The sequence below is a fragment of the Lissotriton helveticus genome, chromosome 5_1, assembly GCF_964261635.1.
Source record: "Lissotriton helveticus chromosome 5_1, aLisHel1.1, whole genome shotgun sequence".
Taxonomy (NCBI): domain Eukaryota; kingdom Metazoa; phylum Chordata; class Amphibia; order Caudata; family Salamandridae; genus Lissotriton; species Lissotriton helveticus.
In genome coordinates, this window is record NC_136065.1 from 1,054,463,748 (window position 1) to 1,054,486,718 (window position 22,971).

The following is a 22,971-nucleotide window of genomic DNA, read 5'->3' on the forward strand; positions in this document are numbered from 1 at the left end:
AATCTGTCCCGTTAAATAGAGCAGGTATTCTCTGCGAGTTTGAAAGGCGTGAAAGAAGAAAAAATACTCAAGATATAGGTCAGTGCAAAAATAAAAATTCCTGATGAATACTCCCCACGTTACCTGCAAGCAGAAAGGTTTTGAGCGAGATAATGGGAGCAGCAATTTAAGGTGGGTAATTTAGAGTCTAGGGGAGCAGAAGCACTGAGAGTCCAACCAACTAATCATTTAGTTCCCCTACTTTATTTAGAAATAAGGCGTGCAGGCTCTACGCATGTTGAGTCACAGCTTGGTAAGCGGTCAGAAACACCAGACTTAGCAGCCCTTCCATCACTTGGCCAAAAGGTCAGTGAAACCATCCATGCCCTATTTAAGGCACCGCAACAATATGAATATGCTACTTACCAGTATGCATCTGTTCTTGGCATGTAGGGCTGCTAACATTCATATCTTAGCATTAGATCGCCGCCTAGTGTTGGGTCCGGATGATCGCACATTGTTGTCCTGGAAGAGTCTTCGAAGTATCCTGAGATAGGTGGCTCCTCCCCTGGACTACAGTGCGCATGGGCATCGGCTCCATCCCCAGATTGTTTTTCGCCATTGTGGCAGAAGATGGAGTGAAAAGTGTAAAGGATGTCCATGCTAATAAGTGAATACAATAGTATATCTGCAGCTGCGACAGGCACCGGGGAGGAGGGTGGGCGATATGAATGTTAGCAGCCCTACATGCCAAGAACAGATGCATACTGGTAAGTAGCATATTCAGTTCGAGGCATGTGGGCTGCTAAATTCATATCTTAGCATAGAATACATAGCAGTCCCTCCATCAGCGGCGGTTGCCCGTGCCAGCTGCAGAAACCTGAAAGAGTGTCTTGAGAACAGCCTGTCCTACAGCAGCTTGCTGCTTGGAATGTACGTCAACACAGTAGTGTTTTGTAAAGGTATGTGGTGTAACCCACGTGGCTGCTCTGCAAATATCCTCTAAAGGAATGTTCCCTAGGAAAGCCATGGATGCCCCCAGTTTGCGTGTGGAGTGCGCCCTTGGGGGTATCGTTAAAGTGCGCTTGGCCTTTTGATAACATATTTGGATGCACTTAACAATCCACCTGGCTATTCCTGCTTTGGAAATAGGGTTGCCTTTGTGTTGTGGTGCGAAGGCAACAAAAAGTTGTTTTGTCTTTCTAAAGGGTTGTGTTCTGTCCATGTAGTACATCAACGCCCTCCGTACGTCTAACGTATGGAGCATTCTTTCCGCCACCGTTTGTGGGTTTTGGAAGAATGCCGGTAAGTCAATAGTTTGGTTGAGATGAAACTGTGACACCACCTTCGGAAGGAATTTGGGGTTAGTACGTAGCACTACCCTATTTGGATGAATCTGAATGAATGGCTCTTGGATTGTGAGCGCTTGCAGCTCACTAACACGCCGTAGCGACGTGATAGCGATTAGGAAAGCTACTTTCCACGTCAGGAACTGGAGTTCACACGAGTGCAGTGGCTCAAAAGGTGGTCCCATTAGTCTGGTGAGGACCACATTGAGGTTCCACACCGGAGCTGGTGGTGTTCTTGGGGGAATGACTCGCTTCAGACCTTCAAGGAAAGCCTTAATGGCAGGCACTCTGAAGACAGAGAGATGCTGCCTGTTCTGAAGATAAGCCGCTATGGCGGATAGATGTATCCGAATGGAAGTGTACGCTAGATTGCACTTGTAAAGATGCAACAGATAGCAAATGATGGTAGGGATAGATGCATCTAGCGGGTTGATGTCATTGGCTGTACAGTAAATGACAAAACGCTTCCATTTCGCAGCATAGCATGCTCTAGTAGTTGGCTTCCTAGCCTCCTTGATGATGTCCATGCATTCCGGAGGTAGGTTAAGGTAGCCAAACTCTAGGACTTCAGGGGCCAGATTGCCAGGTTGAGCTGTTGCGGATCTGGATGCTGAATTTCTCCATGGTTCTGCGTCAAAAGACTGGGCGTGAGGCGCAGTCTTTGATGCGGCACCACTGAGAGTTCGAGGAACGTGGTGTACCATGCTTGGCGCGCCCACGTTGGAGCAACTAGGATGAGAGTCATCGCGTGCTGCCTTAGCTTTCTCGCGACCAGCGGTATCAGAGGGGCTGGTGGAAAAGCGTACGCAAATTTGCCTGACCAGTTCATCCATATCGCATTGCCCTGCGACTGTGGGTGAGGGAACCTGGCGGCAAAGTGTTGGCATTTTGCGTTTTCTTTTGTGGCAAACAGGTCTATCTCCGGATGACCCCACTGCTGGAAGTACGGGTGGAGTACAGATGGGTGTAACTCCCACTCGTGCATTTGATGGCTGTATCTGCTGAGCAGATCCGCCATCTGATTGTCCTTGCCCGGGAGGTGTTCCGCCATGAGGAAAATGTTCCTCTGAATGGCCCACTTCCACATGCCCTGAGCCAGATGAGACAGCTGTGGCGAGTGGGTGCCCCCCTGTTTTTGAATGTAGTACATCGCGGTCATGTTGTCCGTCCGGACTAACACTACCTTGTTGCACAGATGTACAATGAAGGACTTGAGCGCCATGAAGATTGCCATCAGTTCCAGATAGTTGATGTGCATCTTCTGTTGCTGCGTCGTCCATAGTCCCTGCACTGTGTAAGTGAGCAGATGAGCTCCCCATCCCTGGAGAGATGCGTCCGTTGTCAGGATAATTTGTGGCACTGGCTCCTGGAACAGTCGGCCCTTGCAAAGGTTGTGTGGAGTCCACAAATGCAGAGAGTCGTATGCCCGACTGGTAACCAACACTAGGTCTGTCAATTGTCCCTGAGCCTGTGTCCACTGATTTGCTAAGCATTCCTGGAGCGGACGCATATGCAACCGTGCGTGAGGGACTATGAAGATGCAGGAGGCCATCATGCCAATCAACTGCATGAACACTCTCGCTGGAAGTGAGTGTTGTGGTCTGAACCTTTGGATTAGAGACTGCATGCTGTCTATCCTGACTTGGTTTGGCTGAGCCATGGCCGTCAGGGTATTGATCGTCGCACCTAGAAACTGCCGGACATGTGCCGGCTGAAGATGCGACTTTGGGTAGTTCAACGAGAAGCCCAGATCGTGAAGGAGGTGAATGGTAGTTGACATGTCCGCGGCGCACTGTTGTTCCGACTTGGCCTGAACGAGCCAGTCGTCTAGGTAGGGGTAGACATGAATGTTCTGCCTCCTGAGGTGCGCTGCTACTGTCGCCAGACACTTGGTAAACACTCTTGGGGCTGTGGTCACTCCGAAGGGTAGGACCTTGAACTGATAATGCTTGCCTTGGATAGTGAATCTGAGGTATTTCCTGTGGGACGGGTGTAGAGGAATGTGGAAATAAGCATCCTTGAGATCTAATGTTGCTAAGAAGTCCCCTTGGTTTAACAAGGGAAGCATTTGTTGCAGTGTAAGCATATGGAAGTGTTCTGATAGTATGTACAGGTTGAGGGGACGTAGATCTAGAATGGGTCTGAGAGATCCGTCCTTCTTTGGAATAAGGAAGTACAGGGAATACACCCCTGTGCCTTCCTCTCCCACCGGCACGAGCTCGATTGCGCCTTTTTGCAGCATCACCACTACTTCCTGCTGCAATAAGTGCAAGTGCTCTGCGGACATAGGCCTTTGCCTTGGCGGGATGTTGGGTGGAGTGGATTTCAACTCTAGGCAATAACCATACTGGACTAGTTGTCGCACCCACCTGTCTGTGGTGATGTTTCTCCAGACGGGCAGGAATTGCTGCAGTCTCCCCCCGACAGGTGTTAAGTGGTCGGGGGGCAGCGACAGAGAGTCACTGTTTGCTTGGGGTAGAGGAGCGGGAGCTGTTGTTTCCTCTGCCGCGACCTCTGTTGCTGTTATTCCTGTAACCTCCCTTGTTCTGTTTTGTGAACGAGGATTGTGCTCCACCTCTTGAGAACTGAGATTGTTGACCCATTTGTCCTCTGGTGACTCCACGTACACCTGAGCGACGAAAATTGCTGCCACGAAACTGTTGTGACTGTAGGGCCCCCATGGACTTAGCAGTTTCTGTGTCTTTTTTTATTTTTCTAGGGTGGTGTCAACATCTGGACCAAACAGACTATCAGGATTGACTGGCTGATTAAGAATGGTTGTCTGAATATCTGGTTTAAACCCCGAGATGCGGAGCCACGCCTGTCGTCTCAGCATAACGCTAGTGTTGATAGCTCTAGCAGCTGTGTCTGCGGCGTCAAGTGCACACTTGATGGCTGCGTTTGAGATTAGCTTCCCTTCCTCAATAAGCAGTTTGGTGCCTTCTTGGAACTTTGGAGGCAGGTGTTGTATAACCTGTTCTAGGGTGTCGTAATGCGCCCTATCGTAACGTGCTAAGAGTGCTTGTGTATTGGCAATGCGCCAAAAGTTTGCGGCCTGTGCAGCTACTCTTTTGCCCCTTGCCTCTAGCACTTTGGACTCCTTATCCGGGGGAGGAGCTTCACCCGTCGTCTGGGAGTTGGCACGTTTCCTGGCATTGGCGACCACAAGAGAGTCCAGTGGCAACTGTCCCCGAATGTATGCGGGGTCTGCAGGTGCAGGTCTGTACTTCTTTTCAATGCGTGGATTGACCACTCGTGCTCTGGTAGGCTCCTTAAATATATCCCCAGCATGCTTGAGGACTCCTTTAAGCATAGGCAGCGTCTTTACTGTCCTTTCAGAGACTGAAAATGTGTCGAAAAGGAAGTCTTCCTCTATCGGGTCAGCATGCATGTCCACATCATGATTGGCTGCTGCCCTCTCAATTAGCGCATGAAAACCTGCTGAATCCTCAGTTGGGGATGCACGTGCATTAAAAAGCTGCGGGTCCTGCCCCACACTTTGGGTGCCCTGGTCACCAGTGTCATCATATGAATCCGGTTGTGCATCTGGTTCATTGATAGGGAAATTGTATTGCTCGTCCTCATCATACCCCTCACCCGCAGAGTGTTCTGGTGAGGGAGTAGGGCTCAGTCTCGGAGGAGGCTGGATTGGTTCCATGAGGCCTGAAGCGTCAAGGGGCACCCTTTTGTTTTTCAGTGGGATGACATATGAGTCCACTGACTCTGAAGTGATTTTTCTCTTATAGAGGGTCAATTTGCCTGTGTCAGCGTCGATGAAATGCTCTGAATCATCCTCTGATTCGAGTACCCGACGTGGAAGTGGGCCAGCCGTTGAAGAAACCGTCTTCTTCGGTGCCGATTTGGTGGAAAAGGCTTTCGGCGCCTCCTTTGGCGGCAAAATAAAGAGAAGTTTGCCAGAAGGCTTTGCTGGATTGTCCTTTTGCGCCTGCGGCGATGATATCGGAGCCGACGGAGCAGAGGCCTTCTCCCTGATTCTCTGTAGTGATTCGGCGATGAGGGACGTCTCACTCCCAGTGGGTTTTGGCGCCGACGAGGATGTCTTGACCTTTCCCTCGGATCCGACGTCTTTGTGGGCCTTGTGCGCTTTCGACGCGGATCCCGCTGTCACCGACCCAGAGTCCTGGGACCGGTGCGCAGACGTGCCAGTCTTCGATCCGTGCGCCTGCATAGCCTCCGTGGAGCCGGCTTTGGCGTGCTTGGACGGCGGCGCCGCTGTTGACCCGTGCCGACCATCTTTCTTAGAGGACCCCTCCTCTGGCGTCGATTTTGATTGTGCAGCAGCGGAATCGACGGACTTCTTCGACTTCTGCGGACCGGAGGTCGACGGAGTCGATGGAGTAGCGGGTACAGTAGTTTTCGCCGGCACGGCAGCCATCTTAGGGACACTCGAGTCCTTAAGTTTCGGTTTCGTTTTCGGGTCGGCCATCTTAGATGTAGTCGATCCCGATGCTTTCGGTTTCGATACAGTCTGCTCAGCAAGTAAGTCCGTGGCCGGGCCAGAAGGCGGGGCTGTGGCTTGCGGCATTGGGTCTTGGGTAAGGCCTACAGGCGATCCCGTGACCCGGTCGGTATCCTCGAAACCTTCGGGGCAGAGCTCGTCCCCTGAGCTATCCGCCGCGGCCCCATAAATCTCTTCGTCGTCTCCTACCTCGTCGACGTATTCAAGGCCTTGACCCACGACTCCGTCGTCGTCTACCGGATCCGCCTCGACCTCCGTCTCGGGTGGGGAGATTTGAAGATGATGACCCTGGTCCTCTTCATCTTGGTCGCCGAAGATGTGTTCCGGATCCGGGGCCGCTTGTCTAGCTTCCATGCGCACCGAAGCTTGAGAGTCTTCTTAGACCGGAACTGTGCACAGGCTTTGCACTTGCCGTCGTCGTGGTCAGGCGAAAGGCATTTGTTACAGACGGGGTGTAGATCGATGTGTGGGTACTTGGACCCACAGAGCGGGCAGTACTTAAACGGGCTCCGCTCCATGTTCAGAAAAGTTTTGCAGTCGTGTCGCGATGAGAAGGCCTCAAAGTCCGAAGAGCGAAAGAAAACTCCGCTTATTCCGGCTCCAAGAGACGGAAGACTCGAGACCGTGCGCAGACAATACCGACGCAAAAAAAGCGAGGCCTTTTGGCCGCTAAAAGTTAGTTTTTCTCGGTTTCGACAGAAAGACGTCGAGACCACATCCGAACCCAATGGCGGAAAAAAACAATCTGGGGATGGAGCCGATGCCCATGTGCACTGTAGTCCAGGGGAGGAGCCACCTATCTCAGGATACTTCGAAGACTCTTCCAGGACAACAATGTGCGATCATCCGGACCCAACACTAGGCGGCGATCTAATGCTAAGATATGAATTTAGCAGCCCACATGCCTCGAACACACTTTTTTTCAAGCTGGAATTTCTATGCTAGGTGCAATGCACCATGGGGCCATTTTTACTTTTCCATTGAGTCCCACTTTAGTAGTTAGAAGACAGAAATCCTTACAGAGATGACGTATTAAAAATGACTCACTTGTCCAAGTTTAGTGCTTGCGATGGAGCTGCTGCACTAACACCTCCAGTGATGCCACAGAGCTCCACCTACCTGCCAGGGAACTCCCAAATCTGAAGACAGTCCACCACAGAGAGAAGAGTCCAGTGTTTACTGTATTCACAGGCTGCTGACCGGAGACTAAATTAGGCAAGGTTATAATTTAAACATATGGACATTGGGAAAAAACTACTACTTGGAAAAGTCTGCTGCTAGAAATCCTTTATCATAAGCTGCACAAATTAAAGACTAAAAGCATAGCATAGAAGACTAAAAACATAATATAGAACTATCACCCCAAATTATAAAAATTGCAAATACATTAAAATCTAACTGCTTCCAGCACTACTCCAAGTCCTCCTGCCAGGGTCTAATATTCAGAATGATAAAAATAAGCGAAGGAACCCATTATCTGCACTCAACACATCATCTGCACTAAAAGTGTGGATCAAAATGAAAATGTGAAGTGTATTAGGTCTTCGTTTAAGGATACATTCTGAATAAGTACATAGATAACGTTTCACAAAGTACACCAATAAAATAATGCAACAAATTAAAAGTCCTTTGAAAAAGTACACATTTTCACAACAAAATTTATTAGAAGAATAGTGGTTTTGAAAAGATTCTAGCATCCAGTGAGAACTACCATATACAACATTACAGCTGGAAATGTGTTTTTTTGATTTTTCTTTTTTTTTTTTATGACATGGTTTTTTTTAATGACATGGTCAAATTATACAATGAAACCATTAAACCTTTCACATGCACAACAACGAAATTAGCGTTTTGACATAAAATGCAAAATAAGGACCACATGAATTTTAAAACTACTCATCACATACATTAAGACGGATTAGTCCAGTAAAAATAATTGGAAATGCATTAAAAATATTGTAGTGCAATCAAACAAAAAAAACGTAATTGTGTGATCATAAGTGCTTTACTACATAAGACATTGATCATAGCAATGAAAAAAGTTTTAATCACAGTACAAAAAAATCTGTAAATAAATATAAACTACAGTACAAGAGAAATATTAAATTATACAATTCCATCAACCTGTAAACAGTATATTGAAATGAGGTCCATAAGAGTAAAAGGGGTTCCTGTTTTTAATGAAAACTACAATATGCTTCAAAATATGTGATTAAAGTTTATAGCGGTTGTAGACAGAACAAACTAGGTTGAATTGCTCGGAGCACTGTGGCCTTCGATTCAAAATTCTCAAAGAATCGAATTGTTACAATATTTTCCCTGAATTCCACTTAAAACAAATGGTTTCAAATATTGTGAGGGTGTTTAGTAAGGGGATTTTAAGAGCCTATCCAATACAATATTTTCCCTGAATTCCACTTAAAACAAATGGTTTCAAATATTGTGAGGGTGTTTAGTAAGGGGATTTTAAGAGCCTATCCAAATAGGTTTCATCAATCACAATTGTCATTTTGGCTCCATCATGTTACAACTCAACCCAAAAGCACCATCAGTCATCGGTTTCCTTCACAATGGACACTGCATAACTCATGTGTAGAGGTCAGATAACCCGAGCAATGCTCCAATTTAAAAGTAGACTCAAAGAGCAATGAACCTTTATCTGTCCATTTCAAAGGAGAGTGGGCTCCTGATGGAAAAAATAAGCTGGGTTTATAGTACCTGGTGGCATTAAGAAAGGCATACACCTCTTTAAATCGTACATATAGATTTTTCTTAACACTGAGAAACAGGAACCCCTTTACGATCTGATCAGTAGTAACTGAATATACAGAATGCCACTATAAGTGTCTGAGGCACTGAGTGCTGGAGAGTAATTGCAGCTTTTAAAAATCGGTTTGGCTGAGTTATACCTGGATTCCTGAACTGAGATTTAACGTTGACATTCATCAAGGATGTGCTATTAGCACTTCGGAGAAAAGTGAAGAAAAGAAAACCAAGTCACTGCTAGGTTTAAGAAAAGCGCACAAGTACCTGAACTGAGTGACTAAAGAGTGAAAACGGTCCCTGAGGGTTTTAAAACAGTATGTATTCACGTTTGATTTTTATACTGCAGACTGATACCATACCAAAAGCGGTGTTTGACAATAAAACAGGCAGTTAGAAACATTTAAGACAAAACATTACTTTACTTTAAAAACAGCAGTAAGCTGATGTACCCTTTAGTACCAGCAAAATAGTGTCATTAATAAAGTTCTCTACTTTAAAAAGTGATACGGTTGTGAAGGCATTTAAGAGCCTTGGTAAATATATGTCCATTAACACAACCAAAAATTAAAGACTGATTCTTAAACTCGAAATGTAATACCATTGCTGGTATATGTATTTCAGTTTGCTGTTTAGAGGTACACATCCATAAAAAGAAGATATTTTCACATCTTGTTGCCTACTTTCATAAATTTCTTGTATATCTGCATTGCAAAAAGACTTGAGATTTTAGCTAACGAATAAATACTGCTCATTCCCTGAATGTGAAGAAGGAGATAGCTCATTTCCTAGATCACCTGAAAAACTGTCATTTAATCTAACAAACTATGATGGCCAAACCCATATTCCTTCTGAGCAGTCCTCCTAAATAATGGTTTCCGAATAAAAATACTGATTCTCTAAATCATCAGTTTATCTACTTATTATCTAAGTATTATCTACTTTTAAAAACGAGAAAAATCCAATGCTCACTTAAACCGAACAGCCAATCCGATCTCTGCACACAAACTAAGAAACCCTTCCAAAGTACAGACTTTAGCTGCAAAGAGAAATTCATATTTTTGAGCTCCCATATGCTGACCTGGAAAATGTAGAATATTATTGTAATATATTCAAATGCAGTCAAAACAAACAATGTGCTGCAAAACAAAAGTGCGTGTTGAGGTCTCTATGAAACTTAACAAGTCAGACAAGTGCTTTCTTAAAGTGAATGTAGAAATGAAACTATACTATATTATATATATATATATATATATATATATATATATATATATATATATATATATATATATATATATATACACAATATAAAGTGAAAACCTTCTAAATATATTTAAGCAGCAAAGCACCCAACTGCATCAAGGAAACAGGTTAAGTTTACTTACAGAAAAAGCCATTCCTTTCCTTCACAACTCCACCAACATATTCAAAACTACTTTTACCCAGTATTAAGCCAGTAATTCTAGTTTAAGACATTCAATGATTAGTTGTGATTCTTCATAAAACAGCTCAAATTGGCATTATTACAATAGTGCTGAAAGTAAAGAGCTGCACGTTAAAGCTACAAATAAATTCATTAAAAGAAAATTGTAAATAAGTACTCGATTATAATGTGTGCAACTTACATTTCAAAACGTGTTTACCAAGATGTAGTACCCCTTCAAACAGAACAAGACTGGTTGCATAAAGTCTAAGGGAGTTGCAAGTGCTAATGTTTAGGCTTTTCCATTGATTACATCTTTATTACTGGATTCTTTTAAAATCTAATGCCAGAAGAAATAAACTGCCAGTAAATATAGGGTATGCTCAAACTAAAAGACCATTACACTGACTTTGGTACCTATTTTATAGGCGATTACATACCGGCACTCCTTCTCAAAGCAGCTAATATAAGGAAACTATGTGTATCTAATTCGGAAATCTCTCAAATATACTTGTGCAATCCAAACATCACAAGTGTAAGCTAGCCATAAATAGAACCATCAGATGGGGAATGAATGGGAGCAAAGTGAAAGTATGGGGTAAGAGCATTAGAGCAACTCTAAAGAGATCATACAATTAATGTCCTACTACCACAAATAGTTTACAAAATAATACAGCTAATAATGTTTTGACAAGAAAAACTATTGGTCACTTGGACTGAGCACACTGGTCACATTTTCTCTACCGAGAGTTATGTTCCATTGGTATACATCTATCAAACTTACTTTTAGGGCCATTTAGACTTCTGTTAACAGCTCAGAAACTATTTGTGGGGGGACACCAGTGAAGTTGTGTTTCAGATTTTAAATACCATAACAGCAATGCTACATTCCCAATTCCAGTTGAAATTCAGCTCACCAACATGTATTGCTATCCACAACCACAGAGCTCAGTGGGTGAGTTGGCTTAAAACGACTTACAATGTTGAAGACTCTACTATTTGAAAGTTTAAAAGGTTAGGACCTGAGCTTCGGTCCGAAAAGCTGATGCATTACATTTGAATGAGAAAGAAGAACATACGCTGTGGGGGGGTTTACTTGGAGTTTCTGGCTTTCAAGGGTCATTTGGGTAAAAATAAATGTAGTACTGCAGGGTCAGAACCCAACACTTGCAGCCGTGAATCAAACTACTACCAGAGGTGGTATCAGCAGATTCAGAAGCTCACCTGTAAGCCAGTCCATCTTCCTCAATCTTTCTTTTACTCTACATCTGTCCTGAAATGGGCAGAAAAGACCCTGAGCAAAGCCTATGGATGAGATGTGTATCAGTAAGCAAATCAAGCATTTCTCCCCAAGAGAGAAACTCGCCAATGAAAGCCTAAAAGAACATATCTGACTCCATATTAGGTGGACCATGGCCCATAAACAGTAAGCTATGGCTTTCCTACAATTGGAGATGGAATTGCAAATCTAAATGCAATGACCATGTTCCTGTAACCAGCATTTGGTCTACAGAGGCTACCTGGTTTAGCCTATTCCATGATCGGTCCTTAGCGTAGGATACATCGCTGCTTAAGACACATTTCTGCTTGAGGGGTCTTAAATGGAGCTCTTAGTAAAATACTTAGGCCTTATGGGGGTCAGTACAGACATCTGGCTTCTGAACAGTGTGTATAGCTATAATTTAGGCAATGTGGGATGAACCAGCCATGTATGATTTTAAGGTGTCAGGCTACAAAAGATAAACTCGTTGCTTAAGCACAGGCTCTGGAGTTGTAAAAGGCAGCAGTCCTTAATCCCAAAAATGGAATCCCAAAAATGGATTCGGGCTTTGCCAATTAGTGAAAACAATGGGAGTGGAGAGGATGAGCAAGTTACAGACAAAAGGTAGTGGTGGTGGTGTGACTACATAGATTGGAGCACACATCCTAATATAATAGCTTTGTGAAGCAGTTGCGGTTTTTGACAATGGCTAGCAGACATTTCACAATTCAGAATATAAGAAATGCTTGGAATTAACGCAACACCTATTCAATCCCAGAGAAATATCTAATAATTACACCACTCAGAATGCTGAGCTCACTAAAGAAGATTTGTGCTTTCGCAGCTCAGACTGCACACAGGACCCTTCTATAAGCTTGTGACCCGGCAGAATTATTTTGCACACAAAGGAGGGGCATTTTAAGTGGGTAAAATTATAAATAAGTTTTACTTTTTAAACCTGGGTATTTATTTCCTCCAATTCATGCTTCCTATGTAGAGGGAAATGCACAAAGTCTTTTTAAACCCAAAGGCTATCTGCATATTAGACTGCAACACTAATAGTATACCTTTTTGTAGCATAATACTGCTAAATCCACTGATCTGGAAAAAACACTAGCGCACTGCAGGTGGAAGCTGGTCACAGGATTTTGGAAAAGGAGACATTTTAACCCCCAACTCAAGGGTACTTCTCAATCGCACCCTCAAAATACCATACCCTACAATAAGATGTCACACTGAACTATTAGTGCAGAATCCTTCAAACTGGCTCACAACAAAAGACTGAACAGTTGCATTGCATTTTTTAAGCCTGCAACAAACTACAGTGAAAGTATGCTGTATTAAAGGTCAGCTTTTCAGCGTGATAAAGTGTTTGCAAATAACTTCTACCCAAGGTCAATAAACATGATGCTTCACAAACCAGTATTCGAATAGGGGATAAAGAAAAGACTCTGCAATTTTCAAAATCTGGTGTGTACGGTACTGTTCCATCAGTAAAATTGTGTCACAACTTTCTTAGATGGAAAGGACCAAAAAAAAAAAGATAAGTCTATACATTTTGTCAGAAAACCGTTCTATATGCGCAGGTAAGTAAATAATAAGGAATGGAAAGTGTACCCAACTACAGTAAAACTATACTGTTCCGAAATACATGGAACGAAGAGCATTAGGAGACTGGAATTCATAATTCCAAATAACATATATGACCCACGCAAAATCAAATCTCTACACACAACTGACTTTTCTCCATCACCAAGCTCAGTAAAAGCTTAATGTGTTCACATTAATATCCCATGTTCAGATAGCATAGTTGACCAAAACAAAACCTTAACACTGGGTAAAAGAACAACCTCTTCTGGAAAAAGAAGCCAAGCTTAATCTTGTAATGCTTAAACACGTTCAACTTTGCCGAAGCCATATATTTTGGTTTAAACAAACTAGCCCAGTCAGCAAGAGTCCACTTCACTGCAAGTGCATATAACATTCGGGTAAATTACGATTTTGGTGAAGTTCTTTTTACGCACTTTGAATAAATAGTAATATTTAATAAATATACTTTAAAATGAGAAGGCCAACAGTAACCTTCAGTGGGGAGAGGAAAGTTTACGCACCAGAGAGGATTCATGTTTACGGAAACATGGTGATGCAGAAAGTACTAACTGGTTGATCAGTGTTTGATAACGTGCTCACAGAACAAAAAGTTGAGTCCAATTATCCTCTCGAGCAACAAAATAGTGAGAATGATAAAAAAGCACCAATCAAGTCCAAGTAATCAGAACAACAAGCATCCACGACAAAGACTGAAGACAACAATTAACTTGCACATTTTCCCATCCAAAATTATACTTATGAACCGGCACATGCCACCTGCTTGGAAGCAGAGAGTCAAACATGCTAACAAACATTAATTCCAATAACCTACTAAAATGACTCCATATACAATCAATATCTACATCGAAAGCACCTGTGACTGTAAAGAAACAAGAAATGAGATTGAAACCAAACATCACTGCAGCACCTGGGAGGTCTGTGTTTGGAGTGGTGAACCATCACACACACTGTGATGCAATAGGACTTCTCGAAGGAACTAGTAGGCAAAGGTGCACCAAATCACTACAGACTAACTTTACAAAAAACGTACATTAGGATAAAATATATATCTTTTAAAATATTCAGCAGCGTTTGTAAGAGGTTCATGAAATTTTTAAGGGACCACTAACTAATGCTTACCATGCTTCACAAAACAGTAATGGCTATTTTATATTGCAGTTAGCAATGTAATGCAATTAGTGCTTTAAAAATAACCTACATTTTTTTTCCTTTTTACAACAGAGACCTTTGGAGGAAATACGCTTGTTCAAAAAGCTTCTCTGAAAATAAAGTATACCTGAATATTAAAAGTACAGATCTCAAGTGGAATGTTTAAAAGCTTCTCAGACATAAATACTATACAATCTTAAGGTCTCAAGACATTTAGGTTGAGAACGTTTTAGCGTTTGGTGTTTTTGAAATTAATTTTCTAAATAAAGCAAATAAAAATTACCCACATTATTTACATTTGTTAGCCTACAGTCTAAAATACTGTAAAGGATTTTGAAATGCAGCATTAAAGGATAGGCACACCATCTTTTTGCTGCTCGATTGTCATCCATTTAAACATACACACAAATACTTACAAGTAGAAAGATCAAAGACTACATACACCTACTACTTGGTAAACTTAGTCAACTGCACCTCGCTTAAAATTAAAAGCAAGACAATGAATTACATTTGCAAGATTCAATTTGCTTGAATAATGAAACGCTCCACAGTAGTCCAGAAAAACCCCTCACCGCGTCGGATTTTATACCACATCAAGAAAGTAGATTAAATCACCTACTAAATACTAGTTTATTGCAAGCGCCTGTAAAACGAATCTATTGCAAATACGACTATGCAACTGCACAGGCAGTTGATTTAACTGAGAAGAATCAAGTCCAAAGTTTATACTTATGAAGTAAAAAAAATAGCATAAGTAGGCAATACAGCCTGGTCTATGAGCAGTGCATATTTTAAATGACAGCAATGGTGTGCCTAACCTTTGACGTTTTTAAAGTATTTTCTGGGGGGTGGAGTGGGGGGGGTGGGGGGGGCAACTGAATACCCGCTTTCTGATATTCAAAAACGTTATGCCTTCAGAGTATTACACATTATATGAATTCTCTTAATAGCTATAAAAATGTACATTTAATTTATGACTGAGTCACCTCATGCTTTTCTTATAAACCACAAAAGCCTATTTTGGTTAGAGAACTAAGCCTGGTTGTACTAGTACATTTCATACGTATGTCACCATTTTTCATTTAACAGAATACATTAATAAAATAATTCACACCCTCAACATTTTTGCAAGAAAATAAAGGTAAAAAACAGAAAACTAAGCCGAAAATCCTCCCAGGCAAAAATATTCACATAAAAAAAACTAAAACTGTGTGGTTCAAGAAATGCTTTTGTTCCTGAAGTTGGTAAGTGTGCTGTAAAACCACTGCATCAAAAGCAAGCAAAAAAAAGGTTGTATTGCAATAATTTCCTGTCTCTGGCTAATACATTTGTTGAAAACGAAACATACAGATAAAAATAAATCTAAGTATTTGCAAATGTGCTTTTGCAAATAGATTTAAACTGCAAACATTTATCCTTCATTTACGTTTCTATTTAGTCAGAATAATGAGGTTGTACTGTTTATATACATAACATTTGTATGTTTTTTTGCAAACAATCACAGTCATTGGTTTTGAATCTTACTCGCAAATCTGGAGTCATTTAAACATTCTCATAACCACACAGTTCAGTAAAACCAGAACCCGTCTGAGCAAAGTATATCTTAATATGAAGTATACCCATGTAGGTCAGTCTTAGAAAAGCCAAACTTACACAACAGTTGGCCTCCATGAGGTAAGGCTACTTCCTCTAAAACAGGTGAGACAAGCCCACCACAATATAATCTCTCAAAGTTACAGTGAAGGTAGTTAAAAGGTTGAACTGTAGTAACTGAAGGTAGTGTATGTAACGCTCCCGCACGCTCAAGCCTCCGGGTGAGCACAAAATAGCTTGCTAAATAGGAAATGCTTTCATTGTCAACACTGAACATTGGAAACATAGTCCGACCAGATTGACTACAGTTTCCTGCAGATCAAAACGGTCAAGTGTTTAGGTGTGCTGAAATCGTTAAACACGCTGGGTCCGAGGTAAAACAAAAGAGACATTGTAAAACATTTTGCATTACAAATGACCGATTTTCACTTAAACAGAGCCTAGTATTTCAGAAAATCTAGTTAGCAAGTGGACATGTTTTCAAAGGCAAAATATAAGAAATGTGAGAAAAAGTACATGCAGGCTCGATAGGCAAGGAGTCCACTTAAACATGTGTATTCTCTGTGAGGTAAGAATTCTCTAAAGAGTAGAGAAGCATGCAAAAAGGCCAACATATGCTGTGCCATACTACATATGGCAAATTTACAATTATGCAATATTCAAAGTACGCCTGTCAACTGTTTCCATATCAGTCCATATAAACCTGCAAAAATGTTTCACAGTAAATGGACAGGGTTAGGTGCACTCAGTTGTAGCAGACCAATGCAGTAGTGCTCACCCAGTTTCTGTACAGTAATTGGCACTCTAGAGTAGCCCTACTAGTCTTTTGATTCACTTGCACTTTGTGCCGCTTCCATGTCTTCCTGGGTTTCTAGTTCACTCTTGACTGAAACATCGTGACCCTCCAACCGCAGTTTCAGTTTTTTCTTTGGAGGATTTTTCAATGTGCCCAATCTTTCCTTAACTTTATACTCCAGTGTACTGTGGGGAATCCCATAAATACTCTGAGCTTTGGAAACGCTCATTTTCCCATTCATAACGACCGCAATGGCTTCTTCTAGTATTTCACTGTTATATTGTCGATATCTTCCTCTCTTCTTTCTTGGTTGCTTGGACCCAGGATCTCCTTCTTGATCTGAGGTGGGATATGGCTGTCCAGAGGTAGACTGTTCGGCATCTGAGCTCCATGAATCAGTTGTATCTAACAAACTTCTCCTGTTTTGTTTTGGAAGGATAGCCCTTAACTTTTTACTAAGCGCGCTCTCCGTTTGTGAACCCATTACCAAAGAGCTATAGTTGTATAGATCACTGCTGCGTGACTCCCATGAAAGATCCATGCCTCGCACTTGTGGTATCTTTAAATCCACTGGAGAACGGCAAACGTCTTTTTTTCCATCATGTTTGCTGTGCACTGTAGTTTTCTGAAAGGTGTTACAGTTTTCTGTAAGAAAAGGCAGATCACTGATGTTACTGAGCGCACCATTTCCCCTGAACTTCATCCGGCTGAAATTTAACTCATAGTGTGGCTTTGCCCAAGATGCCTCCCTTGATAGTATCAAATGTTGTCCATGATTCTGCATTCCAGATCTTAGGCTGCCAGCAGTAGGAAACTGGTTCCTGCCCAACAGCTCTTCACTAATCTGTAATGATCGAGCCAACGGAACTTTAAGAGATGTGGAGTGGCCATAACTTTCCCTGGTTCCATTCTGCAAGCTTCTTGAAGGCGGCCCATCAACTGTCTGCAGAAGTCCATCAAGATGGTGCTGGCTTGGTCTCCCAGGTCGCCTAATTGGATGGAAGGAAACTGATGTGAGCAGGACTTGCAAAGTAGGGAGGGATAGGTGAGGGGGCCACTCCTTTATTAGAAGGCCTTGCTTGGGTAACATCACTTTTTGTGTTATATATATTTAAGTTTTTTTGGGTTTAAAAAAAAAAAGTCTTGCCATCAGTCTCATTTTAAACAAGTTCATAAAGAAGCTTTTGGGCAACACAAAAAAAAATATATGAGTTGGTCTTTGGTTGGGTTCACAAAATTTTGTAGCAAAAAAGGCCTCGCGCTATAGTCTAAAAATGGCACCTTAGTTCAAAATTGGAAAGTAGTCAGTCTTCTTAGACCTATTCAAAATTTGTTACTAATGTGACGTTACCACTAAACAAGTACAGTAATAAAAGAGTAAGCCGAATGGATGGACAATACAAACATTTTTAAAGCATACTTATTTCAAAGTTCAGCATTTTTTGTCAGAATTAATTGAATAACCGTAGAAAGACATAATTCATCAAGTCATTAAGGGCCATTACCTATTGAGCATGCAAGCCTCCAATTACAGATGAGTCAGTACAGACAATGGAAAATCGATATATACCGGTTTTAAAACATTTCTATTTTCATTAAATGCTTTTATACGATAAACCATTTAATACCATAGCCTAAAGAAGAATAAGTCGAGAACCAATAATTTACACTTACCTATCGAGCTGTGACAATCAAACCTAAAAGGAGAACCCGGAGTCACACCAACTAACAATGCTCAGACACTTACTCCTTGATAGGTAAACATAAACCTCACATCTTTGTAGGAATATATCAGTGCAGTGAGGCCAATTAGGAAATGTGGTGTTAAACTGCCCTTTAAAAAGAATGTCGGCTTGTTAAGCAGCTGAGCATAGCTATGCCTTTCTATTTCTATTTTCTATTTTAGGTGAAGTGGCGAGACCGTACAGATTATGCACGACTCACTACTCCTTACGAGGTCCACGGTTATAGCTTGAAAGCCAAGCGTGAAATAACTATCTTCTTCAGCCCCAGACAGTCACACAATTGAATATCAGCAGTGTGCAAAAAGGAATAGTGGAGCAGATGAATAACTTGAAGCACTCAATGAAAGAGAAGACTTCCATTCTCTTTTTATCCAGTGGCATGAAAAAACAGCCCAAATGCAGCAAGTCTAAAAGTTTGAAACCGCCCTACAGCAAAGTGACATCTTCTTGATAAAAGCATAATATAGTTCTATAAAGAACTGGGCCATATGCATATCAAGACGTACATAATACAACTTCGTGGGATGATAATCATAAGGGATGCAAGAAAAGATATGCATGTATATATGTGTACATTTAAATCTCCATATGAAACATTTGAGCAGACCACGACTAAGAAGCTTTTAATGAATGTTCTTACCCTTCTAACTAAGAGTAAAAACGCCCCCACAAAGGATCAGGACAACCAGCAGTGCATCCTTGCTTTATCAGCTATCAGATTTGGAGATCTGAAATATTACCACTATATAATACTACCATGTTACTAAATGTTCAAATATACAATTTGTACTATTTAATGCACCTTGTGTTTCAGCTAGTGCTTGATAAAATACTTTCACCAGTTTAGGAATTCCAACGCTGAACTGATACTGCACACTAAAACCCCTAGCACATCACTGTTACAACAAATATGCAAGATCAGGGCCTGTATTCTTAACCTGCATAACCTACATAGTTGACTTAGCGTGACCTCATGGTGTTATTAGCGTCCTGGGTTGCGGTTTGTTTGCAAATGGTAGGTTTGAAAACTATACAAGGTCATCCTGCATCTTCTAATTCTGCTTAGATGTCGTTGGTGCGTTTAGTCAGTGAGGTTATTATGATAGAAGGTCAAAGGTGATCCATAGTTGTCTTTTTGTCTACCACATGTGCTTCATATCATTTGATTGTCATGGATTGTGGGCTTGTTATTGTACAGAGAACTGGGGATGGTATTTATGTTATGACTAATGTTACATGTCGTAATCTAACTGGCAAATGCTTGCTTGATAATGGTCCTGGTTTGAGACCCACTGGAGGTAATTGTTCAAAAGATTCTTATTTGTCCCTGATCAAAACTGGTTCCATCAGTCAAAAACTGCAACCTTATTTCTTCCTCACCCACACTCTTCCATTTTGCTAAGTATGATGCTACGTGTGCACTGGACATTTTACTGTACAAAGTAGCTTTGTATTGTTTTTAAAGGTACGGTAGAAGGGAAACGTTACTTACCTGCAACAGTCATACACACACACATATCTCTCTATTTCAATATCTATCTCTCTCTATTGCTGAGCCTACTTCATGTAAACAAGATTTTTCGTACCAAAGGCCACAACTAAGGTAGTCACACAGTTCAAGAGCCTCGAAAATGCAGTACATCAGCCCTCAAGATGACATGTTCCCCACTTCCAATATACGCTACAATGAGTCCATGTCAAGCAACATATAAAATTCAAATTGTCTGCTCTACATGTATGTCACACAATGGCATTAAACTACAATTCTCCCAGACCAGGCTGCTCAAATAGCAGCCCTCACACACAGATTCAGTTGCACGTATTTCACTAAAAAAAACTTGACTTAAAGTAAGAACATTTCAGAAGTGTACCCTTTGCTCACCACGGAGCTGTAAGGGACTCTTTTTGCCCCATATATGCTCAACAAAAAGAAAACATCTTCCAAAAAGGCTTTAGAGACTGGACTCTCTTGTAGGCAAGCATTAAGAGCTTTACAGATTTTGGTCCGGGCGTACTATGGACCAAAATAACTGATTTTACCAAGCTATTGGGATTATGTGTTACTGTCTTTACGATCAGGAATACAAATACAATTCCATGTATTTCTACCTATTCCTACAGAAATAATTGGTCCAAATACGCATCCTCTTACCACCTTCTTGAAAGCATTGGTCAATGGGTGTGAAGACTATTTTGGCCTGTAGTGTGTGGGGCAGAGGAGCACTACTGAAGGGAGAGCCGAGGGTAGCACTTGCCGTTTTCCCAGTTGGGCAGGTGGGTGCTTTACTTTCAGCAGCTCCCACAAGAATCCCGTGTCCCCAGGCATGGAATTACCCGATCCAGAATTTGTGGCCATGTTAAATTTGCATCACGGAAAAGTTGGACTAGCCAGGCCTTCTCAATGTCCTTAGTGTGAACTGCTACTTTACTGGCACATCCAGCACAATTTGACCACACTGAAAATACTAGACACCAGATTCCACACAAATCACACACAAATCTCACACACACACACAAATCACACACACACACACACACAAATCTCACACACACACACACACACAAATCTCACACACACACACACACACACACACACACAAATCTCACACACACACAAATCTCACACACACACCCACACAAATCTCACACACACACACACACAAATCTCACACACACACACACACACACACACACACACACACACACACACACACACACACACACACAGAGTTTAACAGCAGCTCCACTGCTAATCTCTCAATTCATTAAAAAATAGAACAGCCAAACTCCAACATCCCACAAACCATATTCCACATCACACTACAGCACAAGGCACATCATACTCTAGAATAGCGAATGGCTCAAATTAAGATGCACACCTCATCCCACGAACCTGAAACCACAGTTGTCTGAAACTCACCAGTGACCTGTATACTACATAAAGCCACTCATGCCATCAAACAAAAACATTTTGTAGCGCCATGGCCCACTCGACATTTTGCGTGTCCACAACAAACCTCGACAACCAAGTCTTTTCCACACTATACCTAAATGAAAAGAAACATTGGCATAGCCAATAGGTCTTGCCTATGGGGCGTTACAAGTGCTTAGACAGAGCCATTGGCTGTGTGTTTTTTACATTCAGTGAATGTTAAAAGGTGCGGTAAATTTTTAAGCTGTGTACTGTGCAATAGGGGCAAAGGAAGCACGCAGCACAGCTGTGCACTGTGCAGAGATGTCAAAGGTAGCACACACCAAACCTGTGCAGAGGTGTGAAAGGAAGCGCGCACCACGGTGCTGAAAAAACGTGAATGTTCAAAGGTGCGGTCAATTTTTCAGCTGTGTACTGTGCAATGGGGGAAAGAGATGTGAAAGGTAGCACGCACCACAGCTGTGCACTATGCAGAGATGTCAAAGATAGCACGCACCACAACTGCGCAGGTGTGAATGGAAGCGCTCACCACGGTGATGGAAAAACGGTAATGTTAAAAAGTGCGGTCAATTTTTAAGACTGTACCGAAAAAGAGGCGACTATAGAGGCCTACTACAGAGTACAGTAAATTTACGGACAATAAAATATTAATACAAAGATAACGGTGCAGGAAGAGAGTGCTGACATCGATGAAATGAGAGTGCTGGAAAAAGAAGTGCGCACTCTTGTGGAGGTGGGGGTCTGTCCTTTGGCCGGGGTGGAGGGGACACGCCTTGTAAGGAAAGCTGCAAGGTCTTGAAATGAAACATGAACCACAACAGATGGCACGCTGCGCGCCGCTGCTCGCTCCCAACAGCTAAACGCTGTGGGAGTAAACATTTTTCAGTAAAGGTGGGACATGCACCCACCTTTGGCCAATTGTGTGCTTTCATTTTTGAAAGCCACACACAAAGGCCAATAGCATGTGTGGAACATTGAACACCACACACACGAGTCTGAAGGGATTCCAAGAGGCCTTCTCCTAGAGCATGCTCTAGGCTCGACCTAAAGAACTAGCCCAAGCATCTAGGATCCATTAGAAGGTTAAAAAGGCTTCCGTTTTAAACCTTAGACTAACATGCGTTCCTAAAGCTAGCTCCCATGTTTTAAATGTCTTGCAAATCATCCCATCCTGCCACACGTGTCCTCTATCAAGCAAACTTGCAAGCAAAAATATGCAACATATTTTTTTATCTACTGTGCACTTGAACTATCTATTACAAACTCTTCTTTGACTTACCTAGTGAGGTAAATATTTTCCCCATAATCTACATATGACAAGTTAATTTGAAGTCTGCAGATGCAATTGAGCATGCAGCTCATCTCTTAGGAACTCACAAAAATGGCAGAAACAGATACATTACATGAATATTAGCTACACAATGAACCATATCGCTGATGTGGGAGCTGAATCAAGAAGTCTTGGGGCAGGCAAGATTCAATCAGAATGAAATAGAAACATCCTCTGATAAGGAAACAGGAACGCTTTAGACTGGCTCCAGGAACGGAGGGCTAGATTGCCCCAGTCAGAATGAAATTGGGCCAGATTCCAGTTACAGAGTGAATGCCCTTTGCTAAAGGTACAAGGGCCCAAGCTACATGTTAAATGAGGCTCATATATAAGAAAACAGCAGCATACTGAACACATTTTTGATCCGCCCAAAATAAAAGCATGAGTACAAGCAGTGCAACACTACTTTAAAGGGACCACTACCATGCTAAAGAAAAGTTAGGATTGTCACCAAAGTGGAATCAATCAGGACCATTAAAATTTGAAAAAAACTATCTCTGCTGACTCTGTTTAGGTGGTAGACCCAAGTTCTGAACCACTGCTGCAAAACGCCTTAAAGA

At 42.1% G+C, this 22,971-nt stretch overlaps 1 protein-coding gene across 7 annotated transcripts in view; it reads right to left on the bottom strand.

Moving 5' to 3' along the window:
• The window catches only part of LCOR (ligand dependent nuclear receptor corepressor), a 286,641-nt gene that overhangs the window by 102,222 nt on the left and 161,448 nt on the right, over positions 1-22,971 (bottom strand). For 2 of the 7 annotated variants that reach the window (XM_078643596.1, XM_078643597.1), the window contains exon 5: positions 9,839-17,393. The exons of the other annotated variants lie outside the window; for them this stretch is intronic. In XM_078643596.1, coding sequence (XP_078499722.1) covers positions 16,427-17,393 — 967 coding nt within the window. In that variant the 3' untranslated portion in view covers positions 9,839-16,426. Of the gene's footprint in view, positions 1-9,838; positions 17,394-22,971 lie in introns of those variants that run through there. 7 annotated transcript variants of the gene reach the window in all.